Source organism: Hyaena hyaena, unplaced genomic scaffold (genome assembly GCF_003009895.1).
Source record: "Hyaena hyaena isolate Hyena2069 unplaced genomic scaffold, ASM300989v1 scaffold_102, whole genome shotgun sequence".
Classification (NCBI taxonomy): domain Eukaryota; kingdom Metazoa; phylum Chordata; class Mammalia; order Carnivora; family Hyaenidae; genus Hyaena; species Hyaena hyaena.
In genome coordinates, this window is record NW_024080734.1 from 1507109 (window position 1) to 1527821 (window position 20713).

Here is a 20713-nt window from a genome sequence, read left to right on the forward strand (position 1 = left end):
GCTTGAACTCATGGACCATGAGATCATGACCTGAGCTGAAATCAAGATCAAGAGTTGGTCCCTTAACCCACTAAGCCACCCAGGCACCCCTTGCTGGCCTCTTTCAATTCAGCAAACACTAATTAAGCATTTGCTAAGTACAGAGCACAAGTTCAAATGAGACACAGATCCTGCTCTCCCAGATTTTGAATTCTAACAGAACTGATCCTGGTTCCAGACTGCCTTGCACATATTTCTCCCAAGAGCTCAAAGTCCATTGTTTTATTAACATGGTTTCTTTTTCCTTTTAAAATTTAACTCAAATAAATTACATACCAATTTCCTGAAAATGTATTCATCAAAAATAACCAGGTATGTGGTTATTTTGATATGGTGGCTTTGAGGAAACTCTTTTTATTCAAGGACATTTAGATATAGCTTATATACAAATCATTAAGTATACAACTCATGTGCAAACCATGTATCCTTACCTGTCACTGATCTTCCCTCTACGGGGGTATGAATCCTGAATGAGGTAGGGTCAGGAAAGAGTAGAGGGTAAGAGATGAAACAAAGGTATAGAATGAAATAAGGGTGAAGGATGGAAGTACAATTGGGTATGTCTGTTACAGGAGATATTTAGTAATAAACAGTAGTAATTCTGCTTTTGTGAAACAGTATTAAAATGTATTGCTTTATTTCAGTGAATACCACCATCTCCAGATGGTTTCGAGAATGTTAAATAAAACTAGTTTCAGCATATATCCCTCAGGCGTACTTCTATTAACATTTCTCATCAAAAGAAATGTTGATTTATTTCTTTGTTTTCTGTCTCTATTATCCATGGAAAAGTCATCCCATAATTTATCTGCTCCATTTGTTTTTATACTAGAATCAAGTGTGAGAATCCTCTCTACTCCTTTTCTGTAACCCACTTATTCAGACCTTCACACAATTCTTTAGATTCCTGCTTCACAAGATTATCTTCCTCGAGTATTATTGTGATCTGATCATTTCTCTTCCCAAAAGCCCAGAATCACTTCCACTTGCTTCTCGGGTCAAAGTAAAATTATTGATTAGAACATGAGTCCTTTAACAGTACTTGACTTACTGAGTTCTCATAACTAATTTTCTGATCCACCACTCAACCACAATTTGTACTTTATGCTCGGGCCAAGGAAATTTATTTTACCTTGCCCTTGACACCCTTCATTATCTTTACTGAATCACCACATATGCTGTTCTTTTCATTTGACCCATTGCAACTCAATCAGGTCTCTTAAATTTTCAAGTCTTACTAAAAACTTATTGAAGCTGTATTGAAACAGTTATGACCCTTTGTCATTATATTAACTGAAAAGACATAAGGTATTTAATTTCTCTGAGGCTCAGTTACTTCATCTATAGAAAGGGAATATTATCTATCTCTTGGGATTTTGTAAGGATTAAATAAAATAGTAATTATGTAACAATATATCTTTGTGCTAAGGCCATACTGATCTTCAGTTTTAGTACGTGTGCTACCAGAAGCAAGACTATAACAATATATTTTTGTTATCTAACAAAATATGACACCTGGTACTGCTGACCCTGTCACACAGGAGGTGCTTATTGAATATTAATTCCTTTCATTTCCATTCATCTTTATTCTTCTCAACATTCTTGAACCACCTAGTTCTTTTCTGTATGTCTGAGGGTGAATATCACATAGCTTTGTATTGGCTAGTCCTCTCTCTACTATTAGGTTGCACGTTATTAGAGATTAGGAGTCTTTTTTTTTTCTTGTCTTCTATAGTTCAAACTTTCACCTAGTGGGTATGTGAACCTAATGTTACCCCTTTTGTTAACTGACAAAGCCTTAACTCCTGTCCTTATAAGTAACTAATAGTATTCCTTAAGATGCTTCATTTTGGTTATACATTTTTTAATTCTTTTAGATTAGTAGAGTTTATGAACATAATATCATTTTTGAAATAACTAAACTGATATTTCAGTAATTATACTTGGTTACCTATATATTTGTTACCTGTAGTAATTTCCAACATGTCTTTTTCTTATCTGTGGACTTTCTTCTATCGTTAGGATAATGTGTTTTTAACTCTGTCTGCTCTGCAAAACCTATTTGTAAACATGTATGGCTTTTAAATAATTGCCTAGATCAGTGCATCATCTACCCTCTGGTGCTTAGTGAATGTCTTATGCCTAATATACCAACCGCTTCTTTGATTTTAAAGCAGAAGTTGCTTCTCACATTAACACTTCTGTACTAAGATATATAAACACCACAAGCGGTCACCTTTTAAAACACCCTTTCTTTCTCAGCGCATAAAATAATGATGTTTTTTCTCATCAGAGGCATTTTAGGTGTGATGAAATGTAGATACCTGGTAAAGTCTGGCTACCGTGAATTGAAGTCCTACTTGGTGCTGCCATGCCCATCAGCTACTAGAGTGTGTAGTACTCTGGTAACTGAAGAACCCAGTTCATTCTCAGCTTGCTTTTCCTCTTCCTCAAAGGTACAGGTTTTCAAGATTTCCAACCATCTGTAGGATACACCATTTCTTTTGACTTTTTCTCTCCTTTCTGTCATCCTAGCTTTCACTGAGACCTTGTTCACCTTCCTCAGTGTTTTCATAAGTCTACATGGAAACAGGAATTTTCTAGGAATTGTGCTTAGTGAGTTAATATCAGCCAGGCTTTGGAGTTTGCTCATTCCTGGATGTGATGAAGGCTCTTTAATGAAGTGGTCCCTCCTAAAAGAACAGTTTCCCTGTTTTTTCTGGGACCTACTTCCAGTTTCCTTTGTATCTCAAGAAGCTCGTGATCTCTAAAAATCACTGGCCTCTTGGGGCGCCTGGGTGGCTTAGTCGGTTAAGCGTCCGACTTTCGCTTAGGTCATGATCTCGCGGTTCGTGGGTTCGGGCCCCGCGTCGGGCTCTGTGCTGACTGCCAGCTCAGAGCCTGGAGCCTGTTTCAGTCTGTGACTCCCTCTCTCTCTGACCCTCCCCTGCTCACGCTGTCTCTCTCTCTCTCTCCTAGAAATAAATAAAACATTTAAAAAATAAATAAATAAAAAAAATAAAAATCACTGGCCTCTTTAAAACCAAATGGCTGTGATGTAACCTGAGGAAAGCCTATAGTTTAGAGTCAGACCTGGATTTGAATCTTCGCTCTACACATGTTCCATGTGTGACCTTTACTAAGTTCTCTCACTCACTACTCCAGACTCTTAATCTTGGTGCTGTTACTGTTAGCCACCATTACTATGTTCACGGTTACGAGCTGTTGCGAGCAAGTCTCTGAAATCTAACCTAGTACTGCCACGTAACTACAGTGCTCCCACCCAGCTAAAGTGGTACAACTCCTAAGAATCCTAGTCTTGTAGAGAAGAACAAGATGAAAGTAAAAAGATCATAAAGATGATGTATCCATTTGCCCTTTAAGAAAAAACACACACACATTACAGGCTCTCTTAAAGGGTATAACTAGCTTTGAGTTGAATTCCTATAGAGGAATATAAATATTCAGATGAATTCTCATTTTTTTCTTAATTGAAAAAAGGTAAAAAATTTATTCTTAATTTTTTTTTTGCCTTAGAATATAATTAAAAGGCAGTGAGGCTGGCCTTGATACAAAGTGCACAGATGCAATTCTGTAGAACATGTGTCTTTGGCAGATGAGACACTTCCTGTGAGTGTTCTGTTTATTGCTACCATAAATATTCTATTGTCAAAACACGACTTGCTGTTTATTAGTAGCACTGACAGGAAGATTCCTATTAATGGCAGCATTCTTATTACCCATAGACCCTGTCACTTTTAACTTTGCAATTCCAAGAGAACTGTATTTGGTAATTACTTAAGATATTTCCTAGTTTATTGATCCCCACCCCTGTTTAACTGAGTCAGGTTTGAGTGGCAGTTCTTCCACTCAGTGATTCACATGGGAAAAATCCTCAAATCTCATCTTTTTTTTTTTTTAAGTTTATTTAGAGAGAGACAGCATGAGTGGGGAGGAGCAGAGAGAGAATCCCAAGCAGGCTGTCAGCACAGAGCACAACGCAGGGCTTGAACTCACGAAACTCTGAGATCATGATATGAGCCGAAACCTAGAGTCGAACATTTAACCAACTGAGCCACTCAGGCACCCCTCAAATTTCATTTTTATATGCAGAGAAAAGCCTTTCTAGTTGTGTGCTAATCTTCATCTAAAGCAGAATTTCCTTAGATTTCTACTAACTAGACTCATTGTTTCATAGAATTCAGTAATTTTCTCTTTCTGATTAGTCTCTTATGGGTCAGCCCTGATCTTGTTCCCCTTCAGCCTGCCAGAAAAGCAGTGCATTGAGCAGCCACTTGATAGCAGTGCACCGAGGAGAATGCATAGGTATGACCCCTGCCCTTAGAAAGTTTACAATCTAATCTGGAGGTGAGCCAAATATACATGCTTAATATGCAACTGGAATGATTGCTTTAGATTCAGAGGGACTTGAATCTAAATTATACTGTCTGTCTTTTGGAAAGTCTTATTTAATCTTTTCGAATTTGTTTCCTCATCAGAATAAAAGAAGTGATGCTAATTATCTCATGGGATTGTGAGAATCAACCCTGCAGGTAGCAAACATTCTGTACGCGTTCATTCTCTGTATCTTTGTGTCTTCCTCCCTGATTTATAATTGCCAGAGACATTTGCATCATCTGATCCTCCCAACAGGCCTGTGGGATAGCTCGGGTGATAGGTTTCACCCTCATTTGTTGGAGAGGGAAACTAAGGCTCAGAGTAGCCAAGGACAGTACTCACACTCATCCAGCTGGCTGAATAGGGTAGTCAAGCCAGAAGCCCAGCCTTCTTGACTCGTGTTCAATGTCTTTTCTACTTTTTTATACCCACACCTGAGGGACTAAGTAAGGAAAGAGGGTGTTTGTACACTAAATAGACATTCTTAGAACCACATCAGCCCCTCTTTGATGGCAGAGCTAACCAGAAATTATTTAGACCTTGTGATAATGTTTAGCGTTTCTCAACTTTTTTCTCATTCTGCACTGAACTGTTCTGGTGAAAATGTGATGCAGTAGAAAGACCGTGGCCTCTGTAGTCAAACCTCAGTTCAAATCTCAGCACTGTCAATCTCTAGCTGTGTAATCTTGGGTAAGTAACTTAATTTCTCTGAATGTCTGTTTTCTATCTATGGATTAGAAATAAATAATGTTGGACAGCGTAATTGTGAAGATAGGTGAATTAACAAATATAAGACATCTTACACCTACTAGGTACTTGAGAAACTTTAGGCCTGTCCTTCAACACTTGATAACTTGCAGTCAGCTACTTTTTAATTGTATTCTGATCTTCATCTAAAACAGAATTTCCTTAGATTTCTACTAACGGGGCTCATTGTTTCTTAGAATTGAATAATTTCCTCTTTCTTGATAGTCTATTATGGGTCTTTTATAATTATTTTTTATGAAATAATATTAAGTGAAAAGAAGTTCTCAAGTTATATCCAAACTGTAAAAAGGGTCAGTTTTAATTTTCTACTATCAAGGCTTTAATAGTAAAGAAGTTTTTGTCTTAATTATAAAATTCATTTTTCCTTTCCATAACTAGAATATGTATAAGATAGGAAAAGTAATTGCACTGGTTAATAATGGATTATCATTCTTAACAGAATGAAAGACATTTCTGTAGGAATACTCTTTAGAAATAATATTGATTCTTCATAAATAGAAATTAATGCTATTATAGTTGAGTGTTGTTTTGTGATTATCTATTGATAAGACAATTAGATTTCCCCAGAATCCTTAACTCCTATTACCTATATCCTTTTAAAAAAACTTGTGAAGATAGATGCTGTGAAATTCATGTTAAAAAACCACACGGTAAGTTGTACTTCCTTTATTTAATGACTAGACATTTCTGGGTGGTTTAGGCAAAACATTAGTAACTTTGGATGCTCTTTGGCTTTCATTAGAGTGAACACTTCCCCTTCCTTGGCATCAGTGACAGTTACAGCCTCAGTGACTTCAGGTGCCGAACAACCTTCTACACGGCCCTCACTCGCCTTCTGATGGTAGATCTAGGTAAGGTCAAGAATTTAAGCCTGATCGATAAGGGCCCAACAATATACTTGTGCGAATAAAGGAGCAGATTAACTAGTGAGCACCACATTTAAGTTATTAGAATTCTCCATCTTTGACAGTTTTCTACAACTCTCTATGATTTGAGCATCAAAAAATAAATCTTTGTATTTCAAGTAGTATTTTTAACTTCACATAGGACCTGCATTAATTCATTCCCACAGAATGTATGTTCTGGATATCCTTTGATCCATTACTTTTACTACTATGAGTCTAGGTAATAGTCTTAAATATGGAAAAGCTTTACACTAGAGATTTTCTTTGTAATGACACTTAATCTAGAGAAAAAATGGAAACGATGTAAATATCCAGCAGTAGGGAATTGTAAAATTATAGTGCATCTACTTACTTGATGGAATAGTCTGTAGTCTTAAAATTGGGATTTGAAGATAATGCAGTACATGAAATTTGATAACATTAAGTGGAAAAGCTAGGTGTTAAACTGTGCAAATGATGTGAGCATGCTTAGGGTGGGTGGGGGATGCAGCTAAAAAAGACTTAAATGAAATTCTTTAAAAATGTTAAATGTTGTTTTGGGGTAGTGAACTATTGGTAACTTTTTCTCATTTCAGATTATTTGACATTTTCTTTAAGGTATCACTTTTGGAAAAAACAAATCTTAAAACATTTTTTTCATTGAAAAGCTGAAGTTACTTAGATGTATCCACAGGTAGACAGTACCTTAGGATGGGCACTTTAGCCTCTTTGTGGTGACTGTGTTACTCTGGGCTCCCTGTCCCCCCAAACCGCCCCCCGCCCATGTTTGAATACTGCAGATTAAATTAATCCGTTTATAGGCACATGAAGGAGTTTGATGATGCTATCATCCTTAAGAGAATATATTACTGATGATACTTATTTCATCATTTCTCTTACAATATATTGATTGATCCATCAGCTTAAATAAGAATTTTTTTAAATGATCATACAAAAGATGAAAGGATAAATAATTTTATTTCGCACATTAAAGATGTTCCACCTTGTCGTAGAAAGGTGACTGAACCCCTCTCTGTTCCACATCTTCATTATTTCCATGCATTTCAACAGACTAAATTACCGGAGAGACAAACAGCCAAAAGTTGAGAGAAATGCATCTAGAATGATTAAGGAGCTTGGTGGGATTGATTTCTAAAGAAAGATTAAAAGAAGCACGTATGTGTAACTTGGCTAAGTGACAACTAGGGCTTGAGGCAAAGAGAGCTGTCTATAAATATTTGAAGAGTGTAAACCAGGCAGGCAAAACCCAATCATCTGCTACCTTAGGCAAGGGGGAGATCTGAGTGACAGCTTTGCACACTGCACACCGGCCTGAGTCACCTCTTGGCCGCTGCACTGGAGTGAAGAGGGGCAGCCTGAGTCTGTCATTTTCCTCAGTGATCCCCTAGAGAGCACACTGCACCGAGCTCTCAGGGCAGGCAGGCCGGAAACCAGCCGGGCACACAGGCCCCTGCCCTCAGGGAGCTTGCCCCTTTGCTTTCCTCCCACGTGTCCAAGCGTTAAAGAAGACTGTGAAACCCTTGCCCAGAGGGAGTCTCTTTCCTAAAGCCTTAAAAATGCTTCTTTAATGGCCCTGTCCAACAGCGAAAGAAGTGGGAGAACAAAAGTTAAAGAGGACAAGGTGGAGGAGATTTCCTGGAAGTAGGTTCATGTCATGCACATTTTCAGGACCTAGAAATGGAGTGGCTCAAGATCCTTTCTCATTCAGTCAGTGTAGACAAAAGAACCTTCCATAAATCCACGGTAGCTTAAACAGCAGGATGGCACTGCCAGTATTCACCCCCCCTCCCCCCGACCCGCACTTAACCGCTGCATTGAAAATTGAGAGTCGTGATATGCCCAGCAAGACCCTGCGTTGCAGGCTGCCATTTTGAAGACTACTTTTATTTAGTATCGCTCAGCGTAAACTGTGAGGTATGAGAAGCTGAAGTAAAATATATAAATTTGAATACCTCAAAAAGGATTTTATTAGGTTTTCAGGATTAGATTCCTTTGCATTATCGAACCCATAACAATATGAAGTATAAATTGGTATTTTTTTAGTTCTCAGTTTTATTTAAAGGTAAATATCCTTTTAGATCGCGAGCACTTTTTAGACCTCAGGAGAAATAGAGACCGACTCGGTGGAAGGGCCTGGTACATGGTGGGTGCTCCATACAAATAAACTCAATCTGGCTATAGACGAAGTTAAAAATAATGGCAGCTACAGTCAAGGAACTTTTACATTGTTTGAAAAGAAAGTCTCTATTAGTGGTTTTTACTTTTTAAAGTAATTGAAGCATTATTATTATTGATGCTTATTATTAGAAGCATCAAGGGATGATTTGTGATATATTTTACCAGAGCTTCTGTTCCTTGTTAACGAACCAGAGTTACTCTTCTTCCAGAATACACATTGAGCTCCGTCAGGGCATGGACTTTGCCTTTTCCATGGTCTCTAGCACCAGTCTCCTATTTGCTACATTGTAGGTGCTCAATAAATATTTAGTGGATGAATGACACAAAAGTATCCCGTAACTAAGGTGCCATCATCACAGTTCCTGGAACCAGCGGTTCCTGCCAGGTTCTCTCTGGGAGTAGCTTTGATCACTGGCCTCTCCAAAGCAAAACAAGTCCAGTGCTTTCACAAGTGATCGACTACACTTGACCACTTTTGGGCTCCATTAGTCGCCTGTTGCTTTCTTTTTTAAGTGTTATTATTTATAGATGATCTTTTGATGAGTGTTCCTGACCACAGTTTTATTACATTTTTTTTAATTTATTATTTGAAGCCTTGTCTCACAAGCTAGGTTGACTGGAACGCTGCTCCCAGACTTTCTACATATGTGGCTATCTAGTTTTCCATTGCACTCACTGTCATGGAAACAAAGAAAACAGAGATGGTGCTGTTGTCCAAAGAAGCACAGATCCATGTATTAAATGAAATAAATAAACATATTAGGTAATGAGAAATCTTCTCAAATTAAAGAAAAAGTAGGGAAGAACTGTTTCTATCACTGACTTTTTTTTGGGGGGGGGTAAGAATCAAATAAAACACACACACACACACACCCCTACCCAGCAAAGCATGGGATGTAATTCTCAGACTGCAACATAAAGCATATTCTTTCTAATTGAATCTTACAAACCAAGCTGAGTCTGTTGTGTACGAGCCATGCACATTGGAGTGATTAGGAAAGGGGAAAGAAATTGGGCGTCACATTAATTGGTGTTTACTTTGAAATGCATTTTGGTTTCTATTCAATAATTTGCTCTTTGTATGAATTTAATTAGATGCTATGTGCCCCAGGTTGTATTTCAGATGAAAATGGGGGGGTTTTTTGGCAATAGACCGTTGTACCATTTTATCAAATTGTTCCTTGGCTACACTAGACGAAACGTTCACTTGTATAAAGAACAACCGTAAGCGTTTCATCATCAGAACGATGATCTTTCATGTTGGCAATGTGTTTCTGTATTCTAAGAAATTATAAAAATTAATGCAAAACCTCCCTTCCCGAGCTAGCTTACATACAGAAGAAAATAGGTGACCGGCCATATGTGCACATATGTTAGCCCTTCCAAGAATCACTTAAAGTTCCCTAGGTTATTTTTAAATTAACTTTGTCAATCTAATAAACTAAAGGAAAGATAATATTACCCAAGCCGGTAAATAGAGAACCTCCAGGGAGCTGTTCAGTATAAAATACTTGAATAAATAAAACCTTCTATTTTGTTTAATTTGAATAGAGGTGAATTCAGTTGACAAATATTGGCGAAGGGAAGTGTGGAAAAGAGCTACAACAAGGCTCTTTGTTCTGTGGAGAACCAAATAGTACTCATTGCAAATTAGGTTTTCACCAACCACAAACTTAGGATTACTCAGTGTCACTAAAATGGTTTTTCCTTGGAGTCACTAACAGTTTCTTTTCCTTGGACGTTTTGTGATTGCACCTTGTCTTGAACTACTGAGATGAGAAACATATTGATAGGATCCGAGTGAGAGATGCTTTCCTCAGATACTCAAACTCTAAGAAACAGTCGTATTTTGTAATGGTCAAGGAATGCTAATATTAAAATGTTATTTATAGACATTAAGAGAAATTCTCCCTTTAGGGAGGAACGTGCCATACTATTCGTCTACCTTTGTGACGTTTAATAGATAAGTGGCACCTGAAGATATCTCTAGCTTAAATTTGAGAAATTTTAAATAAAAAGTAAATGACTTGAATACAAGGGGAAGAGTATTCTAGAAATAGCTATTAATGATGAAAGTAAAAATACACAGAGGAAGGACACTCTCCTTGTCTTTATTAATAACTAACATTTGTTTACAAATTTATAGCCTGCAGACCACTCTCACATACATTATCCTATTTGATTCTCACAACGGCCCACATGAAATAGGTATTATTGCACTGTTTATCTGTTAGAAAGGGGAGGTTCAGAGATAATAAATGACTTGCCCAAGGTCAGTCACAGTCATAAAACTTCTAGCCCTGTGACCACACATTCTCATTCAATTCGCTGTTACTTCACCTTTCATATTCTCAATCAATTAGGAAAGGTGACTTTTTCTCTTTCATTTTTATTTCAACTGCTTGGACTGAATGATTGATTTGAGGCTTGAGGGCAGTGAGAAGGGAAAAGGGATTACTTTCCAAGCTTCAGTCAAATAAATAGATAAATTCACGTTTATTATTAGCCCTATATAGGTATATTACAGTTCTCTGGTCAGTGAAAGTCAAATGTAGTTTTAAAATGTTTCCTCCTGTCCTAATAATTAGCCAAGGCATGTTTATTCTCATGGATAAAAGAACCCAGAGGTAGATGTCCCAGAAGGGTTTAGCAAGTGAGAAGCTTGATCAGAAATAACTAATTTTCTGATAGACAGGAAGAATACATCAATATATCACCTGTGTCCAGGACTTGGCAGAGACTATCTGGAAAATAGACATGGGGGGCGGGGGACTGGGCAATAAGGGGTAAAGAAGCAGCTGGAAATACTTAGAATCTATAATGAGATAATTAAGACTAATTAGCCGGCCCTGTAGGCAGAAAGCAGCCCATTAAGTCCAGATCCAGTTTTAATAACTTACCTGGTTTTGAGGGTAGAGAGTCCAGAGGCCCCCCCCAGGGAATGAGTTGCTTCAGGGATGCAACTTTTAGGTTAGGGGTCCTAGAAAAGGAGTACAAGGGTCTGCAGTGGGCAGTGTATTTTTCTTCTGAGAACTAAAATACACATTCTGGTTCCCTAGGGAGAGGAATGAAAGGGAGCCTCAATTTTCTCATCTGTGAAATGGAGGTGTCTATCTTAAAGAATTGTAATGTGCTTTAAATAAGATGAAGATGCGTGAAAAGGCCTGGAGCAATTCCTATCACAAAACAAGTACTCCGTATGTATTAATTAAATACAAATATTTACTGAGCGTACAGTTAGGGGCACTGACTGACACTGGAACCTCAAAATGAGGTAAGTTCAGTACCTCTAATACAGCTGCCTACTCTGCCTGCAGCACTTGGGCTATTATCTTCCTACAGAAGCAAGAGCTGATGACACTTGCTGACAGATACTGTAACAGCCCGCCCTACCTGAAGCCACAGTCCCATCAGAGACAGGTACAGCTCCTAGGCTGCATAGGGGAAACTGAAATGAGAACTAAATTCTGTCCCAAGTTAGATCTAGCTAAGCACATTTCTCAAGACGTGTTCTAATAGAACTTGAAAGGTACTGTCCTAATGAATGAAGCACTGGGGCACAGCAGATGATGTGGGCCCAGGCCTGCAGAAGTCACTGGCTCTTTCCATGTGACCCGCTGATACTTGGTTTCAATATATTATTTTTTTCATTCAACTGCCTCTGTATCTCCTTGTCTGTCTCCCCTCTTAATTCTCCGTAGTTTGGAACAGAGCTTCATAACATTAGATCGGACCTTTACTAGCTGTATTAGTTTCCCATTACTCCTGTAACAAATTACCGCAAATTTAATGGCGTAACTATTACAGATTTATTCTTTTACAGTTCTGAAGGTCACAAGTCCACAATGGGTCTCAGTGGGCTAGCATCAAGGTGTCAGCAGGGCAGTGGTCTTTTCTGGAGCTCTGAGGAAGAGTCTGCTCCCTTGCCTTCTGCAGCTTAGAAGCCACCCGCTTTCTTTGGCTCATGACCCACTTTCCCAGCAACTTCAGGTCAGGTCCTTCTCATGCTGCATCTCTTTGGTTTTCCTCGTCTGCTTTTCTCTAACACTTTCTTTGTGATTCCCTTTGTGATTCCCTTGGACTCCTCTAGATAACCCAGGATGATCTTTATTTTAAAGGCAATTGATGAGCAAATGTAATTCCCCGTTGTTTATAACCTAACATTTTCACAGATTCCAAGCATGAGGACATGGACATCTTTGGAGTCCATTATTCAACTTAGCCGTACTAAACTATCACTAATACCAAAGTATTTCACACATTAGTTATCATATAATAAATCCTTAGTAACTGTTGGCTACCATCATTTATTATTACCATAATTATTTATACTATTTCCTTCTCCTTGGCAATTCCCCTAAGTCCCCCAGTAATGCAGCTGCTATTTGCATTTGAATTTGAGGAAATCAGATGATTCACAGTTCTGCATACATTTAAAGGTGGAGGAAATTTGTTGGTGGTGTTTCTTTGTAATTTTGGGGGTTTTTTTTTTGAGATTCACCTACCATAAAATTCAGCCTATTAAAGTGTACAGTTCAGTGGCATTTAGTATATTCATAATATTCACAAGGTTATACAACCATCACCATGATCTAATTCCAGAATATTTTCATCACCCCAGAAAGAAGTCCTATATATCTTAAAGTAGTCATCACTTACTGCCCCTGGCCCCAGCCCCTGGTAACCACTAACCTACTCTCTGCCCATTCAAAAAATTTAATATAAATGGAATCATGTAAGATGTAGCCCTCTACATGTAATATGTAGCTCCTCATGGAGCATGTTTTCAAAGCTCCATAGTTCAGCACGTTTCCTTACTCCATTCCTTTTTCTGGCTGACTAATATTCCATTGGATGGCTAGACCACAATTTGTTTATCCATTTATCAATTGAAGAACAGTTAGTTGGGTTTTCACCCTTTGGCTCTTACGATAGCGCTAGTGTGAACATTTGTTTAAGTTTTTGTGCGAATGTACGCTTTGAATTCACTCGAGGGTATACCCAGGAGTAAAATTGCTGAGTTGAATGGCAGTTCTGTGTTTAACTTTTGCAGTAACTACAGTGGCTGCATCATATTATATTGGCTGCAACATTTTACTTTCCCACCAAGCAAAGTCTTAAATTATATAAAAGAACAAATGAAGTGTCTTATAAATAAAATATGTGAGAGCCAACATACTAAAAAGGTTACTATTTGTATTTTAATGTGAATTCTCTAAAGAAAAAAAAATTGAAACTCATAAAATGCATAACTTTCTGAGGAATCAGATTGTCAGAAATCCAGTTAGCTTTGGGTTTTACCAAAAAGCTGAACAACTTATCATTTTTATCTATGCCTGACTAAGAACTTAAACAGTGTTCTGTTAATATTTACTTTTCCTGATGCCAGTCAAAATACTAGTCTGTAAATTGGCACTTCACCTTCAAATCATACCGATTTCTGGGCCCCAGTCAGAAAAACAAAAACAATCAGCTTCAATTATTATTCATAAAACAATCACCTATACATTTGGCATGCTAAATATATGACTGTATACTTGAACCTGAAGTTGTATAACAGTGAACTCATGTTTTTTCCTTTCATATCAGAAGCAGTAACTGATACCTCCAAGGGTAATACAAATGAGGAAAGAGTCTCTAATAAATGCTGTGTGGAGTTGTTTGCATAACATAAAAATGACCGGTTTTCCAGCTTAGATGATAAAATATACCACCTTGAAGTAAGAGAGCAACAGTGCTAACTGAAACAAATATTTCTGTAGAAATCATGCACCAGTGTGTTACAGTTGCCTGCCTTAAATGATTGGCATTTGAGGAATTCCTTAATTCCTTTCTCCCCATCAGAACCACGCTGATGGTTCTTCACCCTCTTCTAACGTCATGCAGCTCTAAACTCAAGATTCTGTGCCCCTGACTTCACTGCCTTCCTCTGATACCTTCCACCCAGTTAGAGACAGGAGGAAGAACATGAGATTGGAAGTAAAGCTGACCTAATTGTGGCACTTACCAGCCCAAGGATGCTGGGCAAACCACTGAACTCCTTTGAGCTTCTCTGTTCACTTGTAAAATGAAGGAAATGATCATACAACTTCCATCGAATTGTTAGGACCATTGATGACTTGCAGCAATGCTTCGAACATAAGTACAGCCCCGTAGATGTTAAGTAAATCAAGTATCAAACTCATTGCCTTCACATAATAAACACTCAAGAAATAACTATTGTTATTCAGTCACTATACAACTATTTCTTGAATGCCAGACACTATTCTAGGCACTGGGATATAGTCATGATCAAGGTAGATGAAGTTCCTTCGCCAAGGAACTTACATTGTTGTAGGGAAGACCACAAGCATGTGAATATATGGCACAGTCACAGAAAGTCCCATAAGAACAATAAAGTAGGTTATGAGAATGGAAAGTGGGTGGGGGGCTGGGGCCAGTTTTACGGTAATGTTTTAAGCAGAGTGGTCAGGGAGGGCCTCTCTTGAGGACATGACATTTAACTAGAATTGCTGTTCACATCACTGTCTTCAGTATTTGCTCTTTGACTTCTCCCTGCACATTTTGGTGGCTTGTCTTCTATGCTCTTGATTTCCCTATAGCCTCAAACTTTGAGGAAGGAGAGGAGTCAGGAAGGTTTTTGATCTGTGGTTCCATGTATTAAGTGAAAGGCTAAATGGTAAAGTCCTGAATTTGTCTTAGTTCTGATTAAGTATCTATACCTTGGGAAAGCTTTGCTCCCAGAGGAAGAATATTGGGGGACAACCTGGTATTCACACTTTATTTGATTACTGTAATCGCCTAAATCCATATAAAACTCAGAACATCAAAAATATTACTGGCTGTCATTTATGCAAAACCAGAGTGCTAACAAGTAGAAGAGCCAGGATTCGAGCTTACAAACTTCAAAGCATCCATTCTTTCCTGTACCCTTCTGTGCCCACAGTGATCGTTAACACTGTTCTCCTAAGTAATTTCACGTTTAGAAAATACTGCATCCTAGAAGAGTCAGATTACCGAGTTCAAATATAATGTGTATTTAAATATACATAAATATACAGTATACATAAATAATATACTATTAAATATAATGCATATTTACATATAATGTATATTTAAATTCATCTTTATTGAGCAACTACATTTCATTCAAATACAGTATTAACCTCATACATGCCAGGCACTGTTCTAGGTGCTGATACCATAATCCTAGCACTACCACTGTTTATTGAGCATCTCCTATTTTTTCTGTGTTAGAACTTGTAATATTCACAAAGATAGGTATTGTAGCCATATCTTATAGATGTGAGACCCAAGATTCAGAGTGATTCTGAATACCCAAAGTTCAACAGTAAGTGGTGGAAGCAGATATTGGGTCTGTTTATTGCTGAGCCTTAATGCCTACCTTGTTCTCCTTCACTGAGAAATGCTAAGATGCACAGTCTCAGCTCTCCAGAAGCAAAGCCAAAAGATGTTATCCGTGTAGGCTGGCAGATCTAATAATTTTCATACAGACGTTATAATTTTATTTCATTTCATCCCCACAGTAGCCTTCAGCAAATGGTGGTAGTGGCGGGATGCTGTTAGGCAGTAGTATTAGTGTTATTAGCTAGATGCCAAAGTACCTGGAATCGGAGGCGGACTGATCGCTGCTACCTGTTGTCAGGAGTCCGGCGGAATGCTGTGGGAACCCAGCGGGCGATGTGGGAATGCTTGGGGTAGGGCCTGAGAGAGTACTTCCTTGGAGGCGAGCTTTGCTCCAATTGGGAAAGCTTCTGTTTGACCTGGGCTCTGAAAAGTAAGACCTCCTGGAAAGGTCTCTAATGTTATCACCAGTTACCAGAGGATGGAGCTAAGGGGAACAGGTTGGTCGCGTAGCCAGTTGACAGAGCAGGGATTATCATTGGGCCTGCCCTACCCCTCACCTAGAACCTCGACCCTCATTTAGAACAGCATACCAGGAAAGGTTCACTGGCCTTTTCAGTATCTCTTTGTGAACAAAGCTAAGTCTGATTCTTATGGACTCTGGAAACAAAGTGCATAAGGTTAATGGGGAAAAGAAGTAACAAAAGATCAGGGTCAGCCGGATCAGCCCCTCCTGAAGAGTCAAAGATCCTGGTTGTGCCATGGGCCTTCTGTGTAATGTGGCCTTGGACCTAAGTTTCCTTATCTGTAGAATGATGTATATTAGCCAGTGTTTCTCAAATATTTGCATGCATCTGAATCACCTGGAGGGCTTCTTAAAACAAACTGCTAGACCTCCACCCCCCAGAGTCTCTGATTCAGTAGGTCTGGGATGGAACCCAAGAATTTACAACTAATAAATTCCCAAGAGATGCTGATGCTGCTACACCAGGGACCAAACTTGGGAACCACTGATCTCAGTTCTCGTTTCCTCTCTGGTCCTCTATTTAAAAAGTGATAGCATCGAAATCAGGAGGTCTGGACCATAGAGTTCCACCTCCGACTGCCCGTGTCTTCACCAGTGAAGTGAGAAACTCACAATTCCCATTGGCATAGGAGGAAGGAGAGAATCAATTCTCTCATTTAAAAGAAACCAGTTATGAAAAGAATACTGTATAAATTGTCAGTTGTGTAGCCAAGATATGGAAGCAACCTAAGTGTCCATCGATACCCAAACAGATAAGAAAGATATGGTGTGCATACACACACACACACACACACACACACACACACACACTGAAATATTACATAGCCACAAAAGAGGATGCGATCTTGCTATTTGCAACAACAACATGGATGCACCTAGAAGGTGTTAAGCTAAGTGAAATAAGTCAGACCGAGAAAGACAAATACCATATGATTCTATTCATAGGTAGAATGTAAAAAAAAAAAAAAAAAAAAAATAAAAAAGAAGAAAGCAGACCAAAAAACAGACAACAAACTAATAGTTACCAGAGGGAAGGGAGGTGAGGGAATGGCAAACAGGTGAAGAGGAGAGGGAGATACAGGCTTCCAGTTATGTAATGAATAAGTCATGGGAATAAAAGGCACAGCGTAGAGAACATAGTCAATGATATTGCAGTAGGGCTGTATGGTGACAGATTGTACCTACACTTGTGGTGAGCAGAGCATAACTAGAGGTTGAATCACTGTGTGGTACACCTGAAACTAATGTAACATTGTGTGTCAACCATACTCAAATATAAATGTTTCCAGTAAAAACTAGTCATTTGCGCGTATCCATGTTTGAAGTAGACATTCTGCTTTGATAGAGTCCTTGAGGAAACTGGGTCTACCTATCAAGTGAAAGAAACAACAGAAAATGTCTCATTTCCATAAAGAAAAGGAAGCTTAATGCAAGAGGAAGTGCACCCATGGAGAATGTACTTAAAATCCAAATGACCCATGAGGGACCCCCATCTTAATTTGGCAGATAAAAGTTTCCCTGCTATCTATTTAACAAATTAATAAAAAAGAACATAAATAAAAGGGAATAATAACTTAGAGCTATCTGGGCACCTGAGTCTGTGAGCCCTTTAGGGCCTTGGCACCTAAAGAGAAGAGGAGAAAAAGATCCTTGTCTCTGAGGCTTTGAAAGTGCCTTTCCCTGAGGCACTGGGGAAGCTCTGGGGGTCCAAGGAACCAAAGGGCTGAGATGCCTGGGGCATGAGTCTGTTTGATCCAATAAAGAGCCAGGAAAAAAAAAATGGCTGGTAAGTAATTTTGCTATTTCATTTGGTGCGAAAGAGAAGGCAAAACACCAGAATATTCAATGAGCCAAACAAAGTACAAATGTGGCGCGAGTGTGAACGCAGGCTGCCCCCTTCCCGGGGAGCGTTTCCAAGTCTGAATGAAGCGCTCGCTGCTGAGGCTAATGTACAATAGCATGCATTTTAAACCATGGTGACCCTTTTGTTTTTCTGATAGGCGAAGACGAAGACGAATTTGAGAATTTCATGCTGCCTCTTACGGTCTCTTTTGAAACAGTATTACAAATATTCAACAACAACTTTAAACAAGGAGATGTCAAGGTGGGTTTGTTCCTAAACGTGCCGAGAGTTGATTTCGCTCATTATCGGTCATCCAGATCCGCAGAAAGGTTCTGCGTATCTGTATGTGCTCTGTTTCTCATCGGTCTTGCTTTCTCAGTCGCATGTGTCTTTGAGTTGTACTTTGTGTACAAGCCTTTTTTTTACTTTCATCCACAAACTGACTTTGAGGCCAGTGACTGATTTGGGGCACTTGATGATTAGATGATTTCTCTCTTGCGGCAGTTAGTATCTTTAAAAGAACACGTCTCGTGGCACACCACTTGAAACAGCCCTGTTCCCGCACCTGCCCTGCCTGTATGTGTCAACATATTTATATGAAGGAAGGCTCAAACATGCACATGCTAAAACACTACATCTCTAAATATGTTTTTAAACAAGAATTTATATAAATCAAGACTTTATTAAATGGCTAGGCATATATGTATAAATAGGAGCTGGTCTTGAAGTATTGCGTTCTTAAACTGAGCAAAGTGATTAGGATAACTGATAGCTAAATAAGGTTTTTATGCGCCTGTGGGAGCCGTATTAGGATTGATTTGACAAGTCCGTTCAGCTGTGGCAGCAGTCACACTATCCAAGACAACATTATGTTTTATTAGTAAAATCCTTAAGTGTAGCAAGCGGTTTGTGAGAAAACAGCCCCAGATTTTAATGTGGGGGGGTGGGGAACACCAGATCTGCAAAGCAGGAACAGCATCGTCTAAAACCATAACGCGTCTGGGCTGTATTAAACAGATTGACACCGATGATCATTTTTAAAAGCCTAATAAAGGTACCCCGGAGAAGGTAGGCACCTCTGTTAGTGATGCTTGAGTCGTATTTTATTGTTATTTGGAACCGGTTGAAAACATTAACCGTCATTTTGCATGGCTTCTCTTCTCTCCACCAAAAACAAACAAACAGAAACACGAAAAACTTAGCACGAAGAAGCCAGAGAGTAAAACAAAGGCCTTTAATAGTTATTTTAGTCTAATTCTTCTACCCAAAAAATAAGCAGCCAAATGCTATACCTTTTAATTTGAAATAGAGTTTTTGTTAAATGAATGTTTTTCAACATGCAGTAGGCACAGAATTTTAAAACCAAAAAGGATCCTAGCAATTTTCTTTGTGTTCATTCGTAGTCTTGCTAAAATTCTTCACCAGACTTTCTATCCGGGTTAGCTATGTTTTTGAGATGTCTTCCAAGTATTTTTAAGGACCAACAACATCTTTGCAGCTCCGAGGTGGCTCTGGGTGCCCTTCATATCAGAGAGAAGCAGTGAGGGTGAAAAACACCATCTTTCTAAAAATTACGTTTGTCTCATTTGAAGATTTCATTATGCTCCAAGCCCATTTTGATGCAATCCCATCTAGTTTGATAGAAACCGTCTTCCTAGAGTCATTTTTAATGGAGTTCCAGTGATATATCCCTAAACCAGCAAGTTCTTAACGACCCTGGAAAGTGACTGCTTGATTACACTTTAACGGTATTTGCAAATAAAATCACAAGTAATTAAGGGGAAATCTCCAGGCTTTTGAGCAAGTTTGATGCATGATAACTGCCTGATTCAGCTTCATCTAGAGTAATGCTGTGTAGGCAACAGCTACTGAGATCAATAGCAACGTAATGATAGTGGCAGAATTAAGTGAGTAACCTGAGAACTGTGCCTCAGAATGCATGCAGCTGCCACGAACCAGGGCCACACAGTGCACTCCGTGCTTCCGTCCTAAATGTTCATCAAAAGACGCCCTGCAGGAAAATGGAGTTAGATGCTCTTTATTGCTGATCGTGTCTCTTGCCACATTTATCAGGGAAATTGGATTAGCAGTTGGCAGCTGCAGGTAGACAAGATTCTGCAGTGATTAAATATGCAGCTTGGCTGCATTTGTTGTGACAGACCTTTAGTAAATTCTACTGTAAGCACCATCTGTCTAATTTGTGTAAAGAAAACTTGGTGCTTTAAGCTACCGATAAAGAACTAAATCTGTTGCTTTATCATAAACAAAACTTTTGCACTAAATGCTTTTAAATGTAATTTATTAGGTTAAGGCTATTTTTCTATCACGATGAATAAATAATACATGCAAAAGTGCTTTCAGGTACTTCATTTTGCAAGTACTCGAGATAAAAACCGTTCTGTTTTGTTCTTCAATAAAGTATTTAGTATTCCAATCCGCAGGAGGTGATGCTGTTAAAATATCTCTATGAAAATGCCGCAGGACTGCCAAATTCATTTAATTTGCAACCCTTACCAGGATTTTCGAACTCCCTGTTTATAGACATTTTTTAAATACGGATTTCAGGATAAACGGAAGCAGTGAGAACCTGTGTTGCCAAATTGAAATATGGTTGCGAGGGGTAGAAATGCTGCAAAACTCTTAAATTTATAGCCTTGTTTTCCTACTTAGTCCTAATAAAATTGAAGAGAA

At 38.6% G+C, this 20713-nt stretch overlaps 1 protein-coding gene across 3 annotated transcripts in view; it reads left to right on the forward strand.

Annotated features, from left to right (window-relative positions):
- Positions 1-20713, forward strand: part of RANBP17 (RAN binding protein 17) — a 313431-nt gene that overhangs the window by 222173 nt on the left and 70545 nt on the right. For all 3 annotated transcript variants that reach the window (XR_005528980.1, XM_039235738.1, XM_039235739.1), the window contains 3 exons: positions 5792-5855; positions 5948-6056; positions 18180-18283. Coding sequence is in view for 2 of the 3 variants with exons in the window: in XM_039235738.1 (XP_039091669.1) it covers positions 5792-5855; positions 5948-6056; positions 18180-18283 (277 nt within the window). In the remaining variant the exon portion in view is untranslated. The remainder of the gene's footprint in view (positions 1-5791; positions 5856-5947; positions 6057-18179; positions 18284-20713) is intronic.